General features: G+C 49.3%; 1 protein-coding gene across 1 annotated transcript in view; it reads left to right on the top strand.

The window, feature by feature from the left end:
• Nucleotides 1-12,500, top strand: part of si:ch211-186j3.6 (neural-cadherin) — a 163,405-nt gene that overhangs the window by 120,992 nt on the left and 29,913 nt on the right. The window contains 6 exon segments of the mRNA XM_042062681.1: nt 4,233-4,360; nt 5,304-5,431; nt 6,103-6,226; nt 10,825-10,929; nt 10,931-11,006; nt 12,299-12,465. Coding sequence (XP_041918615.1) covers nt 4,233-4,360; nt 5,304-5,431; nt 6,103-6,226; nt 10,825-10,929; nt 10,931-11,006; nt 12,299-12,465 — 728 coding nt within the window.

The following is a 12,500-nucleotide window of genomic DNA, read 5'->3' as shown; positions in this document are numbered from 1 at the left end:
TATATAGCTGAGGGTAGTTTAATCAAGGTCTGTGAAGAGGTTTGTCCATGTCCATGGCCATGAATAAGTGCACTTAGGGGGATGCAGGCTAAGTCAGATGAATATGGCTACAGGTTTAGGAGTTAATGGGTTGACTCATATTTTTTTCCACCCTTTGATTGGCCAGCCCGACTTGTCTCCTCAGATTTCCCCTGCCCTGGTTGGGCCCAGATGGGCTGCTGATGGACACAGTGCACACACACACCACAGCCAGTCTTTAATCACTGGCACTCTGTGCATGTGGCACGCGTTGGCGCCGTCGCTTGTCTTGCTGGACTCCAGAGCGGCCGCTTTCTGATGCCCTATGTGCACCACGGGGCATGTTCACCCCCCCCCTCCCACATCCCCCGCTCTCCACTGGAGAGGACACAGCGGCGTCCATCCCTCCGCAGGTGTCTCGTTCCTCATCCCACTCACCTCTCCCCCTAAACCCGCTGTCCTCTCCCTTTGCTCACAGTCCGCGCTGAGAGACTCGGCTCCAGCAATCAGTTGGGCAAATTAGCCGGATGAATGAGGGTTTGGGTGATTATGGGCGGCCGAAGTGGGCACCGCGGGCGCCGGCAGCTCCATTAGCCCAGCCGCTCCTCTGGCGCTGCTTATGCCAGGCAGGCAGTCGGCAGAACTCCCCCCCCCCCCCCCCCCCCCCCCCCCGCCCGCCCGCCCGCCCGCCCGCCCGCCCGGTGCCTTAGCAACACTCCGATCTGTGCGGCTGCACCGTACCCAGTTCCCTGCCGAATGCTGTCAGAATGCAAATGACTTCAAATCTAGTAACTAGGTTGTGTGTGTTTCTCTCTCTCTCTCTTTCTCCTGCCTCCTCTCTCCTAGGCTCAGAGTCCAATACTGAAGTGTTTACTGTCGCTGAGTATAATTACTTGCTGCCCTCATCTTGTTTGATTGTTTTGTTTGATTGTTTTCATGCGACATGGAGACATGGAAATTAGGTCACACTCCCTGAAACATTGTTCCTTGTTAATTTGTAAAACGCTGGCATGATGATTGTGTTCATTTATACCATTTTTTTTTTAATGAGATGTATGTCATCCTTGGGGAGAAGATAGTTCCTGTGCACTCGCTCACTCACTCACACACACACACACACACACACACACACACAGACACACACACACACACACACGCACATAGACCCACTCAGACATGTGTGGGGATGGCGTTTCTGGCAGATGAAAGTGGGGTGAGAGATCCTGTTACACCAGCAGTGTGACATGCACATTACGGCCAATTTGCCCAAACCTGCTCCACAGTGGAACCTCCCAGATGCTGCGCACTGCAGAGGGGCTCAAATATCACTTTCAACTTCCCGCATCCCCCCATTTCCTGCACGCTCAAGGAGGGGACAAAAAATGCCTGACAGCCCATTTATATTAAACTCTCTCTCTCTCTCTCTCTCTCACACACACACACACACACACCACACACACTCTCATCCACAGAGAGAGAGATACACTCTGTCTGTCTGCAGTCCTCTAGAGTGGGGACCTGATTTGTATATAGTGAGTGATCCGTAATGCTATTTATTCAGTCCATATGCTGCCTAGCCGCGTGGCCTTCCCTCTGGGCCTGCCGGGACGTGGTCATTTCTCATTTGGCTGAGCGCCGGAGTCAGAGGAGGAGGTGCTGATGAGGTCAGACGCCCCCCCCCCCAAATCCCAGCGCCCCATTTCCTGATTTAGGGATTAATTGTCAGTGATGTAGAGGGCAGCCCAGGATAAATAAGCAATGGGCTGTGCTGTGCTGCAGAGCCCAGCCTGCACCAGGAGGCCTTCAACTTTTGAGATTAGGAGTCTTTGGGAACCTGAGCTCAGCAACATTCGCCCACCTGTCACAAACACACACACACAGGAATCATCCAAATCTGTGATTGTAGATGCACTGTGCATGGTCCTTTTACCTAAGGACACTGGAGATTTGTGGGAAATGATAGATGTTTGTCATAAAACTTCCTGTTTTCATCTCCCTCTCCTTTAATGGTTGCCTCCCTCTCGGGTTATGTTTCATCTCGGGCCTTTTGTGCATCGTCTTAGCAATATGTTGAGTTCACGCAATCTCTGGTTCACATCTGTTCCTGCATAGCACACACAGATGCGCACTCTCATATCAAAGTTGCAGGTGTACGCATACTCCCGCGCCGCATACTCACTCACTCACACAAACGCACACACACACACACTCAAAAACGTTCCATAGGGCTTTATGCAGCCTCCTGCTTGTCCACAGTTTCTTATCCAACTGCGGTGAGCAGCATCCTCGCCTCTCTTGGTCTCGCCTGTCACTCACCCCAGCTCCCGCCTCACCTCTCTCCTGCTGCTCCCTGTGGGCGCTGTCATCCCCACTAATGTTGCGTCAGTGCGATAGGCTCAGTGCGAAGGATGCACTTAACTCCAACAGGCCAGATTGAGGCCGGGACAGCCGCAGGTACAAAAGGTTGAGTCAAGGGCTCCCCTGGTTGTTTCCTTCTGAAAAGAGCTCTGTCTGTCTGTCTGTCTTGTCTGTCTGTCTGTCTTGTTTGTCTGTCTGTCCGTCCCCCACCTACAAGGCTCCGCTCTGCTTGAGATTTGTCTGTCAAATGTAGATAGAGGGAGAGGAGTAGGAGGAAACAGACAAGAAGCGAGAGAAACAAAAGTGGAACAGATGGAGGTGTGTGTGTGTGTGTGTGTGTGTGGTGGGGGGATGAGGGGGGCAGTGGACAGAGAGACAAGAGGGAAGACTGCAGACGATGGTTGAGGAGCGCTCAGTAAAGCTGTGAGAGAGAGAGAGAGAGAGAGAGAGAGAGAGAGAGACATGCCATAGAAGAAGCAGTAAGTAAGACAAGAAGAGTGTGATGGCAAAAGAGGAAACTCTGAGCTGGGGGTAAATAGAGGGACTGACGAGAGGAGAGGAGAGGAGAGAGGAGAAGAGAGAGGAGAGGAGAGGAGAGATATGCAGTTAGTAGAGCAGACTCTTGATGAGAGCAGAGAGAGGACATGAGTGGGTGGAGAGAGAGCTGGGTATCAGCAGGCCAGGGTGTTAGAGAGGAGCACAAGTGCAGGTGCCAACCTCTAGAGTAGAGAGCGCTGTGAAACAGGCATCTTGCTACACTGAAGAATATTACAACAGCCATCTGCTCCTTTTTGGTGTCATTACCTCTGCTAAGGACGTCCGTTTTTAGGGCAGTGTGCCTGTCTTTCTGTCTGTTTGTTTGTCTGTGTGCAGGGATGCGCTAAAGCTGCCAGTTTTTACTAGGTAGGTTTTTACTAAGTATAGCTCAAGGCAGAACACGTGCGGGTGTCTCGACAAGTTTCAGGTTCACTTCTGAGATGATGCTATTTTGTTTAAGCAGAGGTGTGCACCCTCCAAGTGCTCCACAGCGCTGGTAAGAAAGACCAGTGTTTACATGTATGAGTTCAGACACCCCGTTTTAAACTCTCTGCACATTTTGAAACATTTTAAAATGGTCATTTGTTTTTTTGTTTTTTCACACACACTTACGCACACACTCTTCCTCATCAAAAAGAGAGAGATTGCTTGAGGAAGGTTTGATTGGGTTGATCAGATTGTATAGCCGTGTACCCCCATGACTCCTCCAGGTGACCTCTCTGCATCTGGATCAGTAGCTGGGAGTCGACGCTGGTGCTGAAGCGATTAGTGGAGCATCAGTGGGTGCTTTACACGGGTACTCCTCCAGGAAGCCTCCGGGATCTCCTCTGCTTCATTAATTTCTCATTTGCCATTTGACTAAGCCAGACAAAAAACGAGAGCATTTTAAGCGCTGCGTTTCTTTTCTCCTGGCTAAGAGGAAGAGTTTGCTGTGGAAAGTTGGGTGGGTATAATCTCCTCCAGATGTCTGCTCTCTGCCTCTCTTGGGCAGAGGTTTGTGCGAGTCTGCGATCAACGATCAAGCTGCCTGTAATGATGTTTCTTTTAAAAGTGGAGTCCAGAATGTTTGGGGGTGTCAGATGCTGTGAAGATCATCGTGCTGTAAATTAATTACATTTCCATATCCACATTTTTCAGTTTCTGTGTTTCTGTCCACTGAAGTAATTATCTTTAAACTTCCGTCTTTCTCTGATTTCTCCCCCTCCCTACTATTTCATTCTCTCTCTCTCTCTTTCTCTCTCTCTCTCTCTCTCTCTCTCTCTCTCGCTCGCTCTCCCCCCCCTCCCTCTCTGGCTCCCTCCCACCCCCTTTCCCTACAGAGCTAATTGATGGCACACCCACTCTGAAGATAAACCACGGCTCAGGCACACTGGTCCTGCAGTTGCCAGGCAACGTGAACGTGGCGGACAGACGGTGGCACAGGCTGGACGTGCGGAGCAACAGTAAGGTGGGTGTCTGGGGCGCACCTGGCCCCCTGCCAAGCCATGCGCCCACCGACCCGCGAAACACCCCTCCAGCTCCTCCCCATGTCTGCGCCAACACGCACCCTCTCCCCTGTGTCTGTGCCAACACATACCCTCTCCCCTTTCGCCCTTTGACTCTCCGACTCTCCGACTGTGCCAGCTATCTGCAGGTTTTTGTGGAATCAGAAGTGCTAAAGTTTGCCGAAAACACATCAGAAGCCCGGCGCTGCACTTTAAGTAGCTGACGCCTTTGGTCTCTGTCAGCGGCAGCTTTCCTCGGCAGTTTAGAGACGGGAAGAGGACCTGTCAGGGAATGAGGAATACATTACACTCCCCGTCAGTCCACCGCCCACCGCCTGCCTCGTGACAGAAAGTGCACCGGTGCCTTTGTTCACCCCAGCATTTCGAGAAATTGCCTCGGGGGTCACTGTGAAATTGTTCAAATGACTGATCTCTTTTTATCACAAAAAACTTAGCCCCATCCACCTACTTTACCCCCCCCCCCCCCCCCCCCCCTCAGTCCCCCACTCATGTCAGTGCTGTGTCATATCACTAAGTGGATGTGAATAGACTGCTGTCGCTAGACATGGGAAAGCTCTGACTGGCAAAGGTGCTTTATTTGCGTTTGAATGTTTCTGTTCCCTTCTACGTTTCTCTTTCCTCCAGCCGTTGTGTATAATATCCAATGCGTAATGTGTCATGAAAGCTGGCTGAGGTGAGGGGATGCGAGGAGAGGAGCTGAGTATCGGGAAAACGTCTGAGCTGAAAAATTGGGGCTGTTCACGCGCACCATGGTCTTAATCTTTATTAGCACTGCGCCAGCGGAGCACTGTGGCTTGCCCTCGGCGCGGCTCTGCCGAGTATCGACCCGTTTTCCAACGCTAACCCCCTACCTCTTCCCTCCCCCCCACCCCACCCCACCACTAGGAGGTGCGCTTCACCCTGGACCGCTGCTCCTCGGCCGCCGTCAGGGAGATGGAGGGCGTGGGGAGCTGGCTGACCTCTCAGGACCACACCCCGTGCGAGGTCAGCGGGGTCACCCCCAACATGGACAGGTAAGACTCTCTCTCTCTCTCCTCTTTTCTCTCTCTCTCTCTCTCCTCTTCTCTCTCTCTCTCTCTCTGTCTCTCTCTCTCTCTCCCTCTCCTCTGCCGGTATCCTCCAGAGGCTGCTCTTAAGTACCAGTGCCTTCCCTCTGGTGTCTGCTAACCGAGCGTGACACTGATTTAATGCTTTGTTAGTTACCCTATGAGTTTGAAGATGAGCCACTCTGCGTCCTGGCCTTCTCACCTCTGTGGTCACATATCTCTGTCAGTGTCACCGTGTATTGATCCTGCTATCGATTGGTGGTCTCTACAGTCATTTCCTTTGTTAGGTCACCAGCAAAGGGTAATTGACCTATTCAATGATACAGCAAGAATTATTAATAGTCTATTCTCAATTTATTTGTATCACTTCATTGATATTCATTCTTCCTGAACGTGCCTAGACAAAGGAATACACATGCTTTAGTCGATATTTCTTCCAAAGAGTGATCCGTCATTGGATCACGTGTGGCCACTCCGTGCTAATGAATAGATGTTGAGAGTGGAGAGAGAACAGGAAAGGTGTGATAGATGAAGAGGTGACACATTAAAAGATGAATGAACAGATCAAGGTGGAGGAATGAGAGGCTAAGGTCAAAAAACGATGAATGACTGCAGTGTCTCTTCTCTCCGTCTCTCAGGCACTTGAACATGAGCCAGGTGTTACAGCTGGGCGGAGTGAACGAGAATGTGCCCTTCGTGTACCCACAGCTCCAGCACAAGCACTTCACCGGCTGCATCCGCAACCTGGTGGTGGACAGTAAGGTACGCTGCAGCCTGCACACACACACACACACACCCACACCCACACACACACACACTTCTCAAAAGGCTTTTTGCATACAAGACGAATCAAAGGCAATGACACCATTTCTTATTTTTTATCTGGTCAGGGATATAACCAGGCGACTGCTTTTACTGTGTGATAGCCTTATTTGAGTTCTCTTTCACTTCTTTTGGAGTTAAATGGAACAAATCCTCTGGTGGATATAATGCAAGATGTATTGCTTAGGCACAGCAAGGACACTTGTGTTGTGTGAAAGGACAATACATGCCATACCAAAGGCTATAGAGGTACAGTAGGCATGGCAACAGATGTCCTTCTGAATGAAAGAAAATTACACATTGGTGACCAGGCATGGGAAAACCAGGCACATGTCTCCCCAGAGACATTTTGAGTTATTCACAGATTCTGAAAGTGTAGTTTCAAAGCTATCCAATGATGTCTCACTCATGGAGATCTGATAATATTTGAATAAGTTGTAGCCATTTTAAAGTATACACATCTCAAAGCTACAAGCTGAGAAATCAGGCTTTTCAATTTGCTACTTTCTCCCTCAATCCATGGGAGGGGAACACAATGGTCCTCATTAACATGACATTAAGATCAACCCTCCCCCCTGTCATGGTCACTGATCTGTCAGCCTGCAGTGCATCATATGATGCTAATGACCCATCGAAACTCTATGTGTAATGGGTTACAGAACCAGCTAGTAGCAATGGATAAAGTAGTCTAAAACAAACATGAGATCACGTTTGCAAACCATGTTATTTTGAATTAACACCCAGTGCAAGGCACCAGGTTGGCAATGGATTTAGCAGGTTTAGCAATGGATAAAATAGTCTAAAACGCGAACTAAACAAACATGAGATCACGTTTGCAAACCCTGTTAATTTGAATGCACACACGATGCAAGGCACCCTGCCATCAGTCAAAACATTCTCATTCTCGCATTATTCAAATTAATTGCCCACCGAAACTATCTGTAATGGGTTTTGGCTAGTAGCCTATGGTGCCAATAGCTAACGACAGTAGGCCTACGTTAGCTAGTAGCAATGGATAAATTAACACAAACTTTATCCCCATCAAATGTAACTGTGGAAATAGCATCTGATATCTTACCATCTAGCTCCTCTGCTGCCAGACCGAGAGATTCTTCCTCGTTGTAATTATCTTCGGCTAAGGTCAGCTCTAGATTAGGGATGTTCTCCAATGTAATGCAGCCGCCTTCATCATCAGATTTAGCTCATCTGCAATCCTCTGTGCTTTGTCCATCTCCATATTCCAATTGTAAACAAACAGCATGCGGGTTCAGTAAGTAGCCATGAGGTTACTTCTAGCATACAGCTGATTGACCGACAGAACAAAAGAGCACTAATAGTCACGCCCAATTGCTGGTTTACTTCCTAGGGTTGGGCACCGAAATACGGTTCTAATATGGCACCGGTGCCGACACAAACGGTAGTAACTGCATCGAATAACAACGGGGATTTCGGTGCCTCATTTCGGTGCTTCAATAGCGCTTTTTTATTTATGTATTTTATACGAGGCATCACTGCATGTCATGCGCCATCTCTAACGTCTTGCTCTGATAGCAACACATCCAGGTACAGTTAGCTAACATAAGTGGATGTATAAACCAGAGGGGTGCACCACATAGGCGAGTGGACAGTGTTTGACAGCTTGCGTGAGCCCAAGTAGCTTACTTTAAAGCAATATCGCGAGCTCCTGTCAAAATATAGCAGTGGGCCTAACTACACACAAGCAAAAGGCTATGAAACAACATCAACAGCAGCCTAACAGCAGCCTAATACCTTACCATGATATTAATCGTTCATGTACATGAGGCCCATATAGCATCAGAATGAATATGAAGATCATGTTAAAAGTTAGCTGGCAAAAACATAAATATGTAGGTTACATACTGATGTCACTGAGCTGTCAAAGGAAACCATCGCTAATTAAACTCAGCTGACTGGTGTTAGCGCATAGCCATAGTTGCTGTTAAAATGACTAGACTAGCGCTGGGAATCTAAACACTTCAACACCGACATGTAGCCTGATATGTTCAAAACTTTTGCTTGTTATGGGTTAAGACATGACATTTCTTGAAGCATTTGGGAACACACTGAATTAACTGGAAAGTAGTCCCTGGAAAGGAGTCCCTGTTAGATTAGCTTGCTTGCAAATGCAGTTGTCCATGTTCTATGGCAAGCGGTTTTAACATACCTTATGGCAAACCGCCTACACTGGGTATACTTGAAAGCAGAGCTTACCATTGTGTGTGCATGCATGGCAAGCTGTTTTAACATTTAAATGTATTATTTGTAGGAGCAATGAGATATTGATAGTAAATTGAATATAACAGTTCAATTTCATGTTCAAATTTGTCTTATCAAAAAAAAGCAATTCATGCTTTAGACCATTTTAATTTAAAACATTTTAAAAACAACGTTTTCCCATGCCTGGTCACTTGTTCCTTGTTCCAGTTTTTATTTTAAAATCCGGCAAAGCACCCTGTCATTTTTCAACATCCCTGCATCTTTAAAAAATAGATGGTAGTTATTCACTTTCAAGGTCTGAATTTCCTTTTTCTCCAACAAGAAGAGCATCATGAGGGATTTGTGCTCAGAGGCCTGTATCCTGTACAGAAACTCTATTTTCACGCTTGCTTTCATAATAAAGCACTCGTTGCCATATGGTTTTTGGAGCAGAGAAAAGAACAGCCATACCGTTTCTCATCTAACGCACTCTCTGTGGAGGAGCAAAAAAAAGGCATGTTCGATTTAACACGTTCGATTTGACACAGCCTCCGCCGCTAAGCTGTGAGACTTAAAATGCGCTTGCCTCTGCTCGGGCGAGTCCCGTGAGGAGATTTGACTGGAGAGATGTGCAAGGACCCCCAGCTCCATTAGCAGCTCCTAGCTCCTCCAACTAAAAGCTGCTGCCGCCGCCGCGAGGAAGTCAGGCCGAGGGAGATCCACTGTCGGTGTCGCCGCGTTTAAATACCCCTCACCCCCCACCTACGATGTCCCTGACATGGGCCATTAGTGTAGATTGATGCTAAAGCACAAAACCCTGCAGGGTGCTGAATTACTGTAGTGGCATGCAACATTCAGGGGCTGCCAGGTGGGCCATACGTCCAGGGGAGGTGTCTGTGCTTGGATTGGGGGCATGTTGTCCTCCACTAACGCCTGTCAGGCGTGAATGCAGCACCACCACAGTCCAGCCCTGGTGTGGAGGGAGGGAGAGGGAGGGAGAGAGGGAGGGGGTGCATTTGGAGACTTTAATTGAGTTTCTATTCTGAATCGCCTCCACCCACTCACGCTGTCAGATTCATTTTTGCTCTCTCTGTCTCTTGCTTTTCTCTCTCTCTCTCTCTCTCTCTCTCTCTCTCTCTCTCTCTCTCTCTCTCTCTCTCTCTCTCTCTCTCTCTCTCTCTGTTTTCTCCCTCTCTTCTCTCCTCTCTTGCCTGTTTTTTTTTTTGTCCCTCCACTGCCCGCCCCAGTTGTCTTTCTTCCGCTTATCTCCGAGTGAAAACAGCATCCCTTTGCTGCTTATAAGCCGATAAGGAAGCCTTGGCTAAGGAGTTTATACTTGACTGTTCCACCACCCAAACACACAAATGCACAGAGCCACACACAGCCACGGAAAAATGAGTAGAGCGATAGGGAGAGAGAGAGAGAGAGAGGAAAAGAGGGAGAGAGAACTGTGGAGCAGGGAAAAGAGAGAAAGAAATGGAGGGAGGAGTGTAAATGGATGCCACACCTGTTGATAGAAGAATCAATTGGGTGGCCTGCCCAGCCTGTGTGTGTGTCAGGACTGCATAAATCAACAGTGGCCTCTATCGCAAGGGGGGTCAGGCGGGGCTGCTGCTCGTGCCAGCAGGGGTCAAGCACAATCTCTCCCATGCTGCCCATTGGCTCAGCGCTGCCTGTTTAACGAGGAGCCCGTTCAGATGAAATGGAAAGCGGCCATAAAAGAGTGCAGGGGACGCGTTAACCGCGAACACTACAGACACGCGGCTGCGGACAAGAGCGTGAGACCTCAAGGTTTTCTCGTCCTTTCAGAGGCGCGGCCGCCCGTCTGCTCGAGGTAATTGGCGATTGGCTCGGCCTTGCAAGAAAGGGAGTCGTTTACATGCCGACCGACTGGCCGCATGAAAGGTGAACTTGGAGAGAAGAGACGCGGGGCCACTCTGAAGCCTTTGTGTTCACCTTCTTTCTCCCACAAGGGTGTGCATCCTTGGACCGCTTCTAATCACCGCTCCTCCTGTTCTCTCTCTTCTTTTGTGTCTGTTCTTCTCTCTGCTCCCTCAACTCCACCCTGCTCTCTGCTCTCTGCTCTCTGCATATCTGACACTGGCACTGTCTCTCTGTCTCTCTCGCCTTTCATCTCTATGGTTCTGCATCTTTTCCCCTCTGTGGCATGTCACACAATTGGACCTTCCTGTATGTGCTTTACATCTCTGCTCGTCTTCCCTTTCATGGCTTCCATCTCTCTTGTATCTCCTTCCATACCCCCCGACTCTTCTTCTCTTCCTTTCTCCACACCCTCGTCCTCTTTGGTCTCCCTCTCTCAGTTTTATGACCTAGGTTCGCCGGCAGAATCATCCGGAAGCAGTCCGGGGTGTATGATGACCGACAGCAGCTGTGTGAACATGGGCTATCCCTCCTGTGGTCTGCGACGGACGTTGCCACGGCGAGTGGGGATCCTTCAGCTGCCAATGCTTGCCCGGCTACACCGGACACCAGTGTGAGCAGGGTACGCCAATCGCACACACACACACACTCACACAGATATGCACACATACACTCTTACACATACGCACACACACAAACAGGGGATTCCGATACAATATGTTTGTTTACAAACAACATGAAACAACATGTTTGTTTACAAACACACTCTGAGGTGATCCAGAGTTATTAACACGACACCCCTCAGGCACTGATTGATCCATGCAAGGACCCATGACGATGAATGCATGTGAGAGTGTGTCAGAGTGTCTAAGGAAGCAGAAATGATGAAAGGAAATTAAAAGCACTAAGGCTACGCTAGCCCAGGAGGGAGGAAACACACACCGATGCTTAAATGAAATGTATATGGAAATCAGAGGATCAATATGACTGGGGGGCAGAAACGCCTGAGAGTGAGTGAGGAGGAGGCTGCCGAGCGAAGGTGTGAGTGTCTTTGATTTGATGAGTGTGGGAGGGGATCGCCAGAGCCAGCCTCTCCTCTCCTCTCCCTTCTCTTCTCTTCTCTTCTCTTCTCTTCTCTTCTCTGTACTTCTCTCCTCTCCTCTCCCCTCCCCTCCCCTCCTCTCCTCTCCCCTCCCCTCCCCTCTCCTCTCCTCTCCTCTCCTCTCCTCTTCCTCCTCTCCTCTCCTCTCCTCTCCTCTCCCCTCCTCTCCTCCCCTCCTCTCCTCTCCTCTCCCCTCCTCTTCACCCTCCGTCACTTTGGCGGGGGTCCTGGCGGGAATGGAGGCACGGAGACTGTTATCAGGAGAGGAGCTTAAGTGCCACTAATGGGACACTCTGAGAGAACAGAGGAAATTTAGTCACTCTCATTCAGCGTCTAGAGTGTCACTCCACCATTATCTGAGCCTCCATAATAATGGCTATTATTGCATTGGGTTTATACTGAAGAGGCTCCATGGACGTGGGAGGGGTGTGTGTGTGTGTGTGTGTGTGTGTGTGTTGGACCTTTGGGGGGGGGTGGCTGGAGGCCTCCGACAGACTCTCTCATGTCTTCAGATTACATCTCTATGTCTGTATCAATAGCCAAGGTTTCCAAATGGCCTCTTTTAAGAACAGTTTAAATATAAAAACATCTTTTCATAAATATGCATGTGCACATCAACTTCAGTCTTGAATTAACTTCCACATTAACCTCTGTGGACATGTGCCGAAGAGAGAGTTGCTGAAATAATGGACTCCGACTTCATTAATCAAACATCTTGATTGGGTGTCCACGCCGTACCAAATAGAGTAATAGAGTGCCAAAGCAGATCAGTGTGATCCTCATTAACGTGTGCGTGTCTTTGGGATGGACAGATGTTCCGGAGTATTCTTTTGACGGGCGGAGTCACATCCACTACCAGCTGGCTTCTCCGCTGGTGGCGCGGCGTACCCAAGTGCAGCTGATGGTGCGCACACGCAAGCACACCAGCGCCCTCCTCAGCCTGCAGTCCCGCGAGCAGAGCGAGTACCTCCGCCTTGAGGTGAGCTCTCAGACCATCGGTCGGTCTGTCTGTCT

This window comes from Alosa sapidissima, chromosome 14 (assembly GCF_018492685.1).
Source record: "Alosa sapidissima isolate fAloSap1 chromosome 14, fAloSap1.pri, whole genome shotgun sequence".
Taxonomy (NCBI): domain Eukaryota; kingdom Metazoa; phylum Chordata; class Actinopteri; order Clupeiformes; family Clupeidae; genus Alosa; species Alosa sapidissima.
The sequence above is the reverse complement of the archived record's forward strand: the minus strand, read 5'-3'. Positions and strand labels throughout refer to the sequence as shown.